Source organism: Bos grunniens, chromosome 14 (assembly GCF_055505025.1).
Source record: "Bos grunniens cultivar Pamir isolate PY7600 chromosome 14, Bosgru_T2T1.0, whole genome shotgun sequence".
Lineage (NCBI taxonomy): Eukaryota > Metazoa > Chordata > Mammalia > Artiodactyla > Bovidae > Bos > Bos grunniens.
The window spans coordinates 18622253-18635925 of record NC_141178.1 but is presented as its reverse complement, the minus strand read 5'-3'; the positions used below and the strand labels follow the sequence as shown (position 1 = coordinate 18635925).

The 13673-nt window shown below is 47.6% G+C and overlaps 1 protein-coding gene across 6 annotated transcripts in view; it reads left to right on the top strand.

The window, feature by feature from the left end:
* The first annotated feature begins 12118 nt into the window (after positions 1 to 12118).
* SNX31 (sorting nexin 31) overlaps positions 12119 to 13673 on the top strand; it is an 81747-nt gene continuing 80192 nt past the window's right edge. For 3 of the 6 annotated variants that reach the window (XM_086336161.1, XM_086336160.1, XM_086336159.1), the window contains exons 1-2: positions 12125 to 12315; positions 12408 to 12482. In XM_086336161.1, the coding sequence (XP_086192287.1) occupies positions 12250 to 12315; positions 12408 to 12482 (141 nt within the window). In that variant the 5' untranslated portion in view covers positions 12125 to 12249. Of the gene's footprint in view, positions 12316 to 12407; positions 12483 to 13673 lie in introns of those variants that run through there. The other 3 variants (XM_086336162.1, XM_086336158.1, XM_086336164.1) reach the window with 3 other exon arrangements.

Below are 13673 nucleotides of genomic sequence, written 5' to 3'. Positions count from 1 at the left end.
AATGGGGCCTTTCATGAGACAGGCTGGGACTTGGGACCCTTTGCTGCAGTGCTCACCTCTGGACAAATGTCTCCTCCGGTAACAAAATAAAAGAAACTATAAAGGACAAAAAGTGACTGTGTGCATGTATGGCTGGGGGCAAATTATGAACAAGAAGATACAAAAAGGCCCAGACAGCAACTTCCACTTCTGAAGTGCCGGGAGCAAAAGCAGGGAATCTGCGCGTGACCTCTGCACATGGCACCACCAAGAGGGCCAGCACACCACGTGCGCCACCCCTCCCGGCCGACCCAATCCGCTCCCATCCTCACCCCATTTTAGGGACCATCTTGCATCACCTTGGGGAGCTAGCGGGGGCACCTGTTACTGGTTTTCACTTCCTTGTGCAGCAGCGGGTGTCCCAGTGAAGTTTTGCCTGAATTCCACGCCTGGCCTCTGATCAATCTTTACTGGTCAAAGAGTCCAAGAACGTGGGTCAGTAACATTAAGATGTTCAAGCTCCATGGTACTTGATCTTGATAAAAGATGCTTGACTTTGCAGGGATCCTCAGGTAGTACTGCTTGTGTTCTTGTAATGTACAGAGCTTTAGGGGACCATCTCCCTCTTGTTGGCTAACACCTGTCCCACGCTCATAACTTCCCACGAGAACACAAAGGCAGGGCTGGGCAAAGGCACATTTGAGCCTCACATTTCTGGAATGGAGGCACTCGGGGCCTCACGGAGGAGAGTTGAGGGATAAAGGGGAAATGACCAGCCCTTCCGCATATGCTGAAGGTGTGATGGGAGCCGAGCCTGGAAGCATAGAGAAGGGGGCTATGAAGAGTCTCTGAAGAGATGAGAGGCAGTCAGAGGAGGCCATGAGGGAGGGACACGGGCTATGTGTCCCTAAGAGAGTTTCTCACCCTCACAGTGCCTGTCCTTCAAACGTCAAATGAGGATAATAGTACCTATCTCAGGGTCACTGTAAAGACTGAGTTAGTACCACTTAGATAGTGCTTGGCGCTGAGAAAACCCTTACGGGGTAGGTGTGTTTTCATCTTCATCACCATCAGTATTAAGCAGCAATGGTTATTTAGACTCTTCTACAACCCAGATTAAGCTTTCCTCAATAACGTGCCCATCACTTTTGAGAGGTGATAGACTCCTTTCCATTGCAGTTTTTGGGCAATGCTTTGGGTGGTTTTTGAATTCTCATGTTCAAGGTCTGTGCTGCTGTTAAAATCGTGGTTGACATCTACACTATCTGTAATAATTTAATAACACGCTTACACTTCAGGAGGCTTCCCTGGTGGCTCAGATGGTAAAGCATCTGCCTGTAATGCGGGAGACCTGGGTTTGATCCCTGGGTCCGGAAGATTCCCCTGGGTTCGATCCCTGGGTCAGGAAGAGAAGGAAATGGCTACCCACTCCAGTATTCTTGCCTGGGAAATCCCATGGACAAAGGAGCCTGGTAGGCTACAGTCCATGGGGTCGCAAAGGATCAATGCAACTGAGTAACTTCACTTTCACTTTTCATTCTATATCCCATTTCTCTACAAAAGGTCATTTGTTCTTCATCTCTCTCATGAAAACCATCTATCTTTCCCCCAAAGCTATGCTGCCCTTAGAGACAGTTGCCAAAGTGGGCGCTTGTGGCCCACTGGGCTTCACACAGTGTTATGACAATTGTCTCCTGTGGTCTCCATGGGCCAACCTGGGTACCTAGAATTGGTCAGGCTCACAAAGGACATATGATCTAGGCTTACAGGAGGCTGACGTACTGGCCAACCTCTGATTTATTGAACTACCAGCAGGGAGGGCAATTCTCCATGACAGGGTATTGCTGGCTGGGGTCTCCAGGATACCACTCCTTTGCCAGTCTTCCCAGAAATTCAAATTACTAGTCAGGAGTTTGTGTGGTGAGCATCAAGTCAAAGTGGAGGACACTGGATGGTCTTGAGTGGTACCTCGTCCTGGATGTGCAGAAGCCTGAAGCTCATCCTCTGTCTCACAGCTCCATGGCCGTAGGTACAGGATGGATAAGTCACTTCCTCCTCTGGACAGAACTTGGGGAGGGACAGAAGGAGGAGCCTGGGCTGGTTGGCTGCCCTTCCACCAACCAGAGACCTTAAGGTTCTATATCCTTTCTTGGACACTCCAGTAAAATTGATTTCATTCATTCAGAGGAAGTCTTCTAGTTGTCTTAACTGCACTTCAGAGGCTTTTACCAAGTTTCCACAACATGAGCCCACGTCACACCCTCTGTGCCTTTGCCAGACGACCGGATCCTCTTCTGTGATGTTGGCCTCCCACTGTATTCCCATTCATGGTCTCATCCTTCCTCTCCAGCCTGAATTGAATCCTCCAACTGACTTTCTCTCCAGCACATCCAACTCAGCCCATCCAAACTCGTCTTGGGCTTCTCCCATCCCCTACCTGCTGTCTCCCCAGATGGAGGCCCCAGTGTCCATTGAGCCTCTCCAACCCAAACCCTGAGGCAGCCGTGGGTCTTCTTTATCTTCTTTCTTTACCTCCCACGCCCATCATTTTGAGCCCTGCAACTTTCTCTCCCCGCCCCCCCCCCGCCCCCGCCACAATTTAAGTACATTGAATTTACTGCAAGATATGATGATATGAAGGACAGGGAAGGCTGGCATGCTGCAGTCTGTGGGGTTGCAAAGAGTGGGGCACGACTGAGCGACTGAACAACAACGATGATGTACAGTGCCATGCCATCCTTGTCTGGTGAAAGTGAAAGTCGCTCAGTCGTGTCCAACTCTTTGTGACTCCATGGACTTATATAGTCCATGGAATTCTCCAGGCCAGAATACTGGAGTGGGTAGCCTTTCTCTTCTCCAGCAGATCTTCCGACCCAGGAATTGAACTGGGGTCTGTCCAGCAGTCATCATTCATAATAAAGCTAGATGTAGATGTTTGATGTTTGCTCTTGCACCCTTATTTCTTCAAAAGTCAGTCCCTAGTTCGTTGCTTCCCATACACCTGGCTACCAGACCAGAACACAGCAGTTGTTAGGAGCAACCATTACACGTGGAGAGAGGAGCCGAGAGAAAGGAAATAGAGCCCACAAATTACTCCAAAGTTTGGATCAGGAATAACTAGTCAAACTTTGCAACATATTGTGCAAGGATTACAGAGCAGCTTAAAGTCAAATGAAAGTTATCAGTGCCTTCAATTAACATCCGTTGGCTACTTGAGAACAAGAACCATTGCTAATTATCTAGTTGGTGCTGTGTGTGCATGCTCAGTCGCTTCAGTCGTGTCTGACTCTTTGCGACCTTATGGACTGTAGTGCGCTAGGCTCTTCTGTCCATGGGATTCACCAGGCAAGAATACTAGAGTGGGTTGCCATTCCTTTCTCCAGGGGATCTTCCTGACCCAGGGGTCAAACCTGGGTGTCCCGCATTGCAGGCAGATTCTTCACTGTCTGAGCCACCAGGGAAGCCCAGTTTGTTCTGTACTCCTTCAGATTTTAAATCTATCCCTGAGAACACTGCCCTGTCTTCTCTGGCACAAGGACAGCATTTCCTAGGATGCCACTCCTCAGAGTGTGAACAGGAAGACCTCAAACAGCTCCAGGTTCCTCTGCTGCAGACTTCTTAAACTATGTCGACAGCCCAGGAGGGGACTGTCACAAGCAGGTTCACCCCAAGCTCTTAGAGCAGGTTTTGAGGAGCACTTTACAGGAATCTAGAATCTCTTTTGGCCAAAGACTTCTTTGCTGGTCTGACAGCCTCTGGTGGTGCAGTCACCAGTGACCCAACTAAAACGCAGGCACCACACCCTCTCTCTGTTTACAAAACTTCAGTGGCTCTTCATCTACGGGACAGACTCCAGGCTCCTTGGCCCAGCGGCTATGCCTTTCAAATCCTGCCTGCCTCCCTCGCCAGTCTCAACATGTCCCTCTTTGAGCCTCCTTATAATAATAAACTTCTTGTTTTGGTTTGGTTTAGTTGCTTGATTTGTTTGTTTTCCCCAACCATCCTGGGTCTTTGCTGCCTCTGTCCTGGAATGTTCTCACCAGTTAACTTCTCCTTGCCCTGAAAGGGGGCTCCCCTGGTGGTTCAGGCGGTAAGTAATCTGCCTGCAATGCAGGAGACCCGGGTTCAATCCCTGGGTCAGGAAGATAGCCTACAGAAGGGAATGGCTACCCACTCCAGCATCCCATGGGGTCGCAAAGAGTTGGACACGACTGACACTTTGACTTTGACTTTGTCCTGAAAGGATCTCCAAAAGGGACAAAGCTCCCCTCCTCTAGGAAGTCTCCTCTGCCTCCCGCCTCTCTCTGTGCTGGTTGGGTCAGGGTCCCCTCTTTGTGCTGTTGCTGTGCACCAGGCATGTCTCTGTCCTTGAACTCACCGCATGCTGGTATTTCAGAGTCTGCATGCCTGCCTCCCCCGACCAGGCATCAAGGCCCCCCCCTGCAGTCAGTCCTTGGCCCTTCCTTCCTTCCTAGCCCCTGATGTGGCGTTGGGAGGCACTGGGGCAGAGCTGAACTTGTTGGCAGCCTGTTCACAGGCCGCCTTGATGGGCTTGCTTCCACAACGCCCTATTCCCAGCAGTTTCATATCCACAGTGTAATCAATTCCTAATGTCAGTGCCCCAAATCTGAAGGCCCTTGACTTTCTAGAGTTCCTTCCATGAGCAAGCACCACCTGAAAAGTTATTTTTGTTTGGAGAAGTGATGGGGAGCAAGGGCTCCAGAGACAGGGGTTTCATCCTGACTCTCCTCTTACAAGTGGTGTAACTCCGGACAAGGGTTCCACTCCATGCACCTCAGTTTGGTCTCCTGTAAACAGGAATGGCAAGTTCACCCAGCTCATACAGTTGTAACAGGGGTTAAGTGGGTTTGTATGTGTAAACACGTAGAGTCACGCCTGGCCCAGAGTGAGCACTGCATAACGTTAGCCTGTCTTGTTATTTTCATGGGGAAATACTTCCTTGCTTCTTCCAGTTTCCAATGACCCCAGGCATTCTTTGATTTGCGGCAGCAAAACTCTATTCTCTGCCTGTCTCCCCACAAGACTTTCTGTGTGCATGTCTACGTGGCCTTTTCCATGCCTTGTAAGGACACTTCAATTGGATAAGCCATCTTAATCCAGCAGGCTGTCATCTCGACTCTTACCTTAAATGCATCTGCACGGATCCTATTTCCAAACAAGGTCCCATCTGAGGTTCCAGGTACACATGAATTTTGTGAGGACACTATTCAACTGATTACAATCAGTCTCTGGGTTTAGGGGTTCCAGATCAGAAAATCACCTAGGAACCCTGGATGTTTCATAACGACCCATTAGCATAACTTTGAAGCTTTTATGTTTTCTATGGTTCTGTAGTCCTCTCAAGTTCTCAACACAGCCCAATACGGGCAGAGTCGAGACAGAAAGAGACACACAGCCCAAGCTCTCCAGTTCTCCTTTATAACTCACATGTTTGAACTCAAGGAGCTAAAGAGAATGCTGACAAATGAAGAAAAATACGATGGGAAGATTTAATTTTACACCCCTCATCTTATGCCTCTTATACCTTAGTATATTTGCTCAAAAACGCTGCCCATCAACCCAGAAACTCTTTGCATGTTTGCTCAAGTGCTTTTGTTCATATGGCCCATGGCTTTGACCACTGGTGCCCAAAGACTGAGCTATAAGAAAAGAGGAAAGGGCACGTATGTACAGATGGGTTCCCGCAGTGTACGTGAGAGCATCAGTCATTATGAACCACCCAGCTGGCTCTCCGATGGACCCCACTACACTGCCCATCTCAGAGGCCAGAGGGTGTGGACTCAGGAGAGGCAGAAAACTCAATCTCATTATTCATACGCTCAGAAAGAGCGTGAGTACCATATATAAAAGGACCAGAAAGATTACAAACAGGATAAGGAACTACAAGCAAATAACATTTTAAAGGCTTTAAAAGCAGTAAATGTGTACTTGTTTGGTAATATTATAGAAGTTGCCTTAAAAAACAAAATCTAAAAACTAGCCTGTAGGCTCTGTGAGGTTAGGATACTGAAATCTGTCACTGCAATGCCCAGCCCATAGGAGGCATTCAATAAATCATCCTTGACCGAATGAATGTTGAGCTTTTGTTAAATGCCTACCACGTACCAGACAGATCAGATCAGTCACTCAGTCCTGTCCGACTCTTTGCAACCCCATGAATCGCAGCACGCCAGGCCTCCCTGTCCATCACCAACTCCCGGAGTTCACCCAGACTCACGTCCATCGAGTCAGTGATGCCATCCAGCCATCTCATCCTCTGTCGTCCCCTTCTCCTCCTGCCCCAAATCCCTCCCAGCATCAGAGTCTTTTCCAGTGAGTCAACTCTTGGCATGAGGTGGCCAAAGTACTGGAGTTTCAGCTTTAGCATCATTCCTTCCAAAGAAATCCCAGGGCTGATCTCCTTCAGAATGGACTGGTTGGATCTCCTTGCAGTCCAAGGGACTCTCAAGAGTCTTCTCCAACAACACAGTTCAAAAGCATCAATTCTTTGGCGCTCAGCCTTCTTCACAGTCCAACTCTCACATCCATACATGACCACAGGAAAAACCATAGCCTTGACTAGATGGACCTTTGTTGGCAAAGTAATGTCTCTGCTTTTGAATATGCTATCTAGGTTGGTCATAACTTTCCTTCCAAGGAGTAAGCGTCTTTTAATTTCATGGCTGCAGTCACCATCTGCAGTGATTTTGGAGCCCAGAAAAATAAAGTCTGACACTGTTTCCACTGTTTCTCCATCTATTTCCCAAGAAGTGGTGGGACCGGATGCCATGATCTTCGTTTTCTAAATGTTGAGCTTTAAACCCACTTTTTCACTCTCCACTTTCACTTTCATCAAGAGGCTTTTGAGTTCCTCTTCACTTTCTGCCATAAGGGTGGTGTCATCTGCATATCTGGGGTTATTGATATTTCTCCCGGCAATCTTGATTCCAGCTTGTGTTTCTTCCAGTCCAGCGTTTCTCATGATGTACTCTGCATATAAGTTAAATAAACAGGGTGACAATATACAGCCTTGACATACTCCTTTTCCTATTTGGAACCAGTCTGTTGTTCCCATGTCCAGTTCTAACTCTTGCTTCCTGACCTGCATACAAATTTCTCAAGAGGCAGATCAGGTGGTCTGGTATTCCCATCTCTTTCAGAATTTTCCACAGTTTATTGTGATCCACACCGTCAAAGGCTTTGGCATAGTCAATAAAGCAGAAATAAATGTTTTTCTGGAACTCTCTTGCTTTTTCTATGATTCAGCAGATGTTGGCAATTTGATCTCTGGTTCCTCTGCCTTTCCTAAAATCAGCTTGAACATCTGGAAGCTCATGGTTCACATATTGCTGAAGCTTGGCTTGGAGAATTTTGAGCATTACTTTACTAGCGTGTGAGATGAGTGCAATTGTGTGGTAGTTTGAGCATTCTTTGGCATTGCCTTTCTTTGGGATTGGAATGAAAACTGACCTTTTCCAGTGCTGTGGCCACTGCTGAGTTTTCCAAATTTGCTGGCATACTGAGTGCAGCACTTTCATAGCATCATCTTTCAAAATTTGGAATAGCTCAACTGGAATTCCATCACCTCCACTAGCTTTGTTCGTAGTGATGCTTTCTAAGGCCCACTTGACTTCACATTCCAGCATGTCTGGCTCTAGGTGAGTGATCACACCATCGTGATTATCTGGGTCGTGAAGATCTTTTTTGTACAGTTCTTCTGTGTATTCTTGCCACCTCTTCTTAATATCTTCTGCTTCTGTTAGGTCCATACCATTTCTGTCCTTTATCGAGCTCATCTTTGCATGAAATGCCAGGCACAGAGTAAATTAAAATACCCCTTAGAAACAATATAGAATTGATTCAGAATGAGCAGCATAAAATTTCTTTACTTAAAAAACTGCATTGAGTTAAAAACTATAAAGGTCATGGGGGTAACGAAATGGCATAGATTTCACAAGGAACCCTTGAAAAGTAGCCATCTGGTCTTTTCAATAAATAGTGCTGGGATAGCTTGACCACTGTCTAACACAATATCCCTCCCAATTAAATATGGATTAAAGACTTGAATGTAAGACCCAAAACCTTAAACGTTCTAGAAGAAAACATCAGTGGTAAGCTCCTTGACACCAGTATTGGCGATGAATTTTGGGATGTGACACCAAAAGCAGAAATAAATGAGGGGGTGCATCACACTAAAAGCTTCTGCAGAGCAAAGCAAAGCATCAATAAAATGAAAAGGCAGCCCACCAGATGGGAGAAAATATTTGCAAGTCTTATATCTGATAAGGGCTTAATACCCCAAATATATAAAGGATTTACACAACTCATTAGCAAAAAAAAAAAAAAAAAAGCACTATGATTTAAAAATGGGCAAAAGGGACTTTCCTGTTGGTCCAGTGATTAGAAGTCTGTCTGCCAGCGTAGGTGACATGGGTTCGATCCCTGGTCCAGGAAGATTCCGCATGCTGCAGAGCAAATAGACTGATGGTCGCCATGGGTTGGGGGTGGAGGAATGGGTGATGGCGGTCAAAGGTACAAATTTCCAGTTTATAAGATGAAAAATTTCTGGTGATCTAATGTACAGTATGGTGGCTATAGTTAATAATACTATACTATGTACTTTAACATTGCTAACAGTAAATTGTGAATGTTCTCACTAAAAAAAAAGAAAACTATGTGAAGTGATAGATATATTAACTTAATCATGGTAATATTTTACAATATATACGTGTATCAAGTCATCACATTGTACACCTTAAACTTACACAATGTTAGATGTCAATTATATCTCAATAAAGCTGGGAATAAAATACTCCAGCAAAAAAAAGTTCATTGACAATAAGTGATTAAGACCTGATTGTCAACTTAGAGGGGTGGGATGAGGTGGGAAGTAGGTTCAAGAGGGAGGGGACGTATGTGTACCTATGGCTGATTCATTTGATGTATGGTAGAAACCAACACAATATCATAAAACAATTATCCTTCAATTAAAAGAAAGACCTGCAAGGGGCAGAGATCAGGGATGAAGGAGGGCAGGGACTTACAGAGAGGCCAGTCCTGTTCTCAGATTCAGGTGTGACATAAGTTAAAGGGAGGAAGTGGCTTGTTTGGACTTTGCTGGGGGTTGAGTCAGGACCCAGGCCCCTCACAGGTAGAAGTAAATCCCCAGGAGGAGGAACCTGACCAGGGCGCTCCACATTGCTGCCTGAAGACTGGACCAGATCCCAGAGCCTACGCTTAGCCTCTAGTCAAGGGGACGCTCAGGGACACCTCTGGCCTTGCTGTGGAGTGCCCCTCCACATTAGACAGGGCCCATAGGCAAAGGAAAACCCTGAGCCCCAGCTGTCCTGGAAGGAAAGTCCTCTTGAAGTGGGTAGCGTAATTAACATGATTTCAGAGACGGAAAGTACACACTTTAAGAATCCAGGGACTTCTCTGGAAGTCCAGTGATTAACAACCTGCCTTCCAACACTGGATTTGAGCCCTCGCTGGGTTTGATTCCTGGGGACATGTGTTTGATTCCTGGTTGGGAAATAAGATCCCACATGTGGGGCAACTGATGAGCCCCCGTGTCACAACTAGAGAGAAGCCCACATGCCACAAGGCAAGATCCCACATATGACAACTAAGACCCGACACAGCCAAAAATGAATAAGTAAATATTTTTTAAAAACAATCCACTCACATGCGAAGACCTCTGAGTGAGAGGCTGCTGAGCTGGGATATAAATTCCTACTGCCACACTCTTAGCCACACTGCCTTCTACAGCCTGCCTAACTCCAGGGTTCTAAATCTCAATTCCCTTTTCTGAAAAAGCAGAACAGGTTCCTAGCTCCAAGTTACTGGGGCTATTGAACAGCATGATGTACATCACAGCCCAGCATCCAGCAAGCCGATGGGAACCAACAGGGTTCGGCCGTGCTGTGCTCCTTCCCTGTCTCGGCTTCTCACGTCAGGCCCTCAGTTCTCTCCCAGTGATAAGCATCTTAAAGGGCTTTCCGTGGTTCTGCTGAAGTTCTAGAATAAACTATTTGGACCTATGAAAAAGTGATCTGTGACTTGTAAAAGCTACCTCATTCTCTGGCCTGTCGTGGGTAGGATGCTACTCTTCATGTTTACCTGGAAGACTTTATGGGAGGATAAAGGACAGGATAAAGCCCAATGTCCACCTTCGGCTTCCCAGGTGGTGCTAGTGGTAAACAACCTGACTGCCAGTGCAGGAGAACTAAGAGATGCTGGTACAATCCCTGGGTCAGTAAGGTCCCCTGGAGGAGGAAATGGCAACCCACTCCAGTATTCTTGCCTGGAAAATCCCATGAACAGAGAAGCCTGGGCAGGCTACAGTCCCTGGGGTCCCCAAAAGTCAGACACGACTAAAAGTGACTTAATACACCACACACAAAGGACAGGAAGTGAGGAGAGAGCCCAGGGCCCACCTAACACAGACACGCGTGGGACTTCTACCTCCCTCCACCCTCCACCCTGATGACCAGGCAGCAGGAATGCTATTTTGGTTTAACTAAAATAAGAGAATTAGGAGGATTACTTTCCAACTAAAATGAGAGACCGCTGAAAGAACTTAAGATGGTTAGTCCAGAGACCAAGGAGTTTAGGGGAACCCGGCTAACTGGGTGCTGGCACCTGTTTGAAATCAGGGCTTCTTGGGGATCAAGAGTTGCTGAAACCACTTCCGTTTGATGAGGTTTCTGGTGTATTAAAGGAAAAAAAGTTTTTCGTTTTCTTTTTTTCTTTTTAAGGAAAAATATTTAGTATTTTAGAAAATCCTAAAGTGGTATTGCAAATACTATGGCATATCTCAAGTATTGCCTTTAACAAATGTTAATACAAAATACTGAATGTAATACAAATGTTCTAGTCATAGGGTAATTACTTGTTGTTTAGTCACTAAGTCATGTCCTACTCTTTTGTGAGTCCATGGATTGTAGCCCACCAGGCTCCTCTGCCCATGGAATTTTTGTACTCTCGAGAGTACTGGAATGGGTGGCCATTTCCTCCTCCAGGGGACCTTCCCCACCCAGGGATCAAACCCACTTCTCTTGAGTCTCCTGCATTGGCAGGCAGATTCTTTACCACTGAGTCACCTGAGAAGCCCAGGGTAATTACTAGATGTAGGAGAAGGCAATGGCACCTCACTCCAGTACTCTTGCTTGGAAAATCCCATGGATGGAGGAGCCTGGTAGGCTGCAGTCCATGGGGTCTCGAAGAGTCGGACACGACTGAGCGTCTTCACTTTCACTTTTCACTTTCATGCATTGGAGAAGGAAATGGCAACCCAGTGTTCTTGCCTGGAGAATCCCAGGGACAGGGGAGCCTGGTGGGCTGCCCTCTATGGGGTCACACAGAGTCGGACACAACTGAAGCGACTTAGCAGCAGCAGCAGCAGCAGGCATATGTTGACAGTCTTAATTCACAGTGTACTGCATGCAATGATGGCTTGCAATGGGACACAATGTTTTTCAATCCTATCAGGACACTGACTTGCAAAAAAAAAAAAAAAAAAAAAATGTCAACATTTGGAGTCTGAAGGTGGGTCTGAGTGTGGTCTGTCTTTGTCATGACGGACCCAATGGAAGGGATCCTGGACATTCTGCTGGCCACAGAGATCAGAATGCGGCCCGGGAGCCCACACATGGAGAAGACGGGGTTCTCTTGGGCTGTGCACCCCCCACCGCCTAACGCCCAGCAAGGAGCCTGAGATGCCGGGTGGGGTGGGGAGTAGTTAGTGAGTTACACAGTTGACAGGTGCACACGACATCCATGCTGCCGGAGCAACTATTTGTAACTTTCGTGGGTCCAAGGAACCCTCTGAAAGTCTGATGAAACCCAGGACCTTCTCAGAAGAATTCCATCGCCCCACCCATCCATGCACATTTTCCCCTAAAGAGCCCCCGGGAGTCCACAGACCCCACGGTGAAGCCTCTGGCCCAAGGCGGGCACTGGCACTTTCTAGCGTCTATCTTGAATTCCGTCCCTGGCCCCGCGGAGCACCTGAAGCCCCGCCTGGGGCGCAGACTGGCTGTGGGGCGTGGACGGTGGCCTCACTTCGCCTCCTTCCGTTCCGGGGACCCGAGTGGTCCAGTCGGAGCGGGGCGGGGACCAGGAGGCGGGCCGCACCTGAGGACACCGGAGGCGAGCGGACCGCGGGACCCGCCGCTGCACCCACCGCCGCGGGACTCAGAGCCGAGGACCGCGCCGCCGCCGCAGCCGCGGGCCGGGTTCCCAGCGCCGCCCCGGGCCGCCGCCAGAGCCATGAAGATGCATTTCTGCATCCCGGTGTCCCAGCAGCGGCCCGACGCGCTGGGGGGCCGCTACGTAGTGCGTCAGGGGGCTCGGGGTGAGACTGGGCAGGGACAAGGCGGGGGTTCACCTCTCTCGGCTGATTCGGACTCTGATGTCTCTGTTTGCAGCTGTATTCCGTGTACCTGGACGGGTTTCTGTTCTGCAAGGTCCGTTACAGCCAGCTGCATCGTTGGAACGAACAGGTGAGAGGACCCAGGCGGGTCCCAGCCCACCCACCCGACTCCAGTGTGGCCCGTGGGCTCTGGGTGCTTGACCCTGACAAGACACTGCACTTCCTGAGGGCTTTGGGCTCCTAATCCGAGTCGTGGTAACTGGTTAATCGTGAATTGCTTGGCATATAGCTCAATGAATACATGTTACCTGGTCTAATCACCTAGGGCTGTGAGGTGAGGTGGGGTGCCATAGGTAATTAATTATCCAACCCACTCCAGCCCGGTGACCCCCACCAGCCCAACCTGGGCTCCATTTCAATCCCAGTTGTTTTCCCAAGACAATGTCCTTGTGCAAAATGAGCAAACCAAGTCTAGATCAAGGTGTAGTCTCCAGTCTCTGGTATGTGAGTATTGGGCTTCCCTGGTGGCTCAGATGGCAAAGAATCTGCCTGGATGCAGGAGACCCAGGTTCAATCCCTGGGTTGAGAACATCCCATGGAGAAGGGAATGGCAACCCATACCAGTATTCTTGCCTGGAGATTTCCATGGACAGAGGAGCCTAGCGGGCTACAATCTATGGGGTTGCAAAGAGTTGGACACAACTGAGTGACTAACACTTTCTTTCTCCTAGAGTTTAATTTTCCCCCCTTTGAAAAGGTGTGTCTCTATTTTTGTTTTCAAAGGAAGGTATTCATAGGCTTCAAATATGGGCAGACTGGAAAGCCAGGAAACAGAGGAATTATTAAATTAGAAGGCCATTTTCCACTCTAGTTTCTCACTCTGATGTCCTGATGACACTTTCTTCCAGCATGCAGACTGATTTATTAACCAGGTCTAATGGGTTTTGTTTTCCTAACAAGGAAGTGTTGCAAATCATCAAAGTGGGTTAGAGGAGTACATGGAAGTTTGGAAATGAACTTCACCTTTCCCCCACCTTCATGCAGTTTTTGTTGGTTTTTTTAAGATTTTATATCCCAATTATAAAGAACACATACCTAACGTTAGAAAGAAAAAAGGAAAAAGAAAAAAGCTTGCCTCGGCAATAGATATTAACATTTCGGGGAGAGTCCTTTCAGATAATCTCTGGTTTCTAGTGAGTAAATAGATCATATTTCTTTAAGACCGTTTTCTGTCGATGGCCAGCTCAGTCCCATTATTATACTATTATAAAGTCTTCACTGAAGTGAGCCTTCTCCCTCATACATTCCAGTGTGTTGGAAA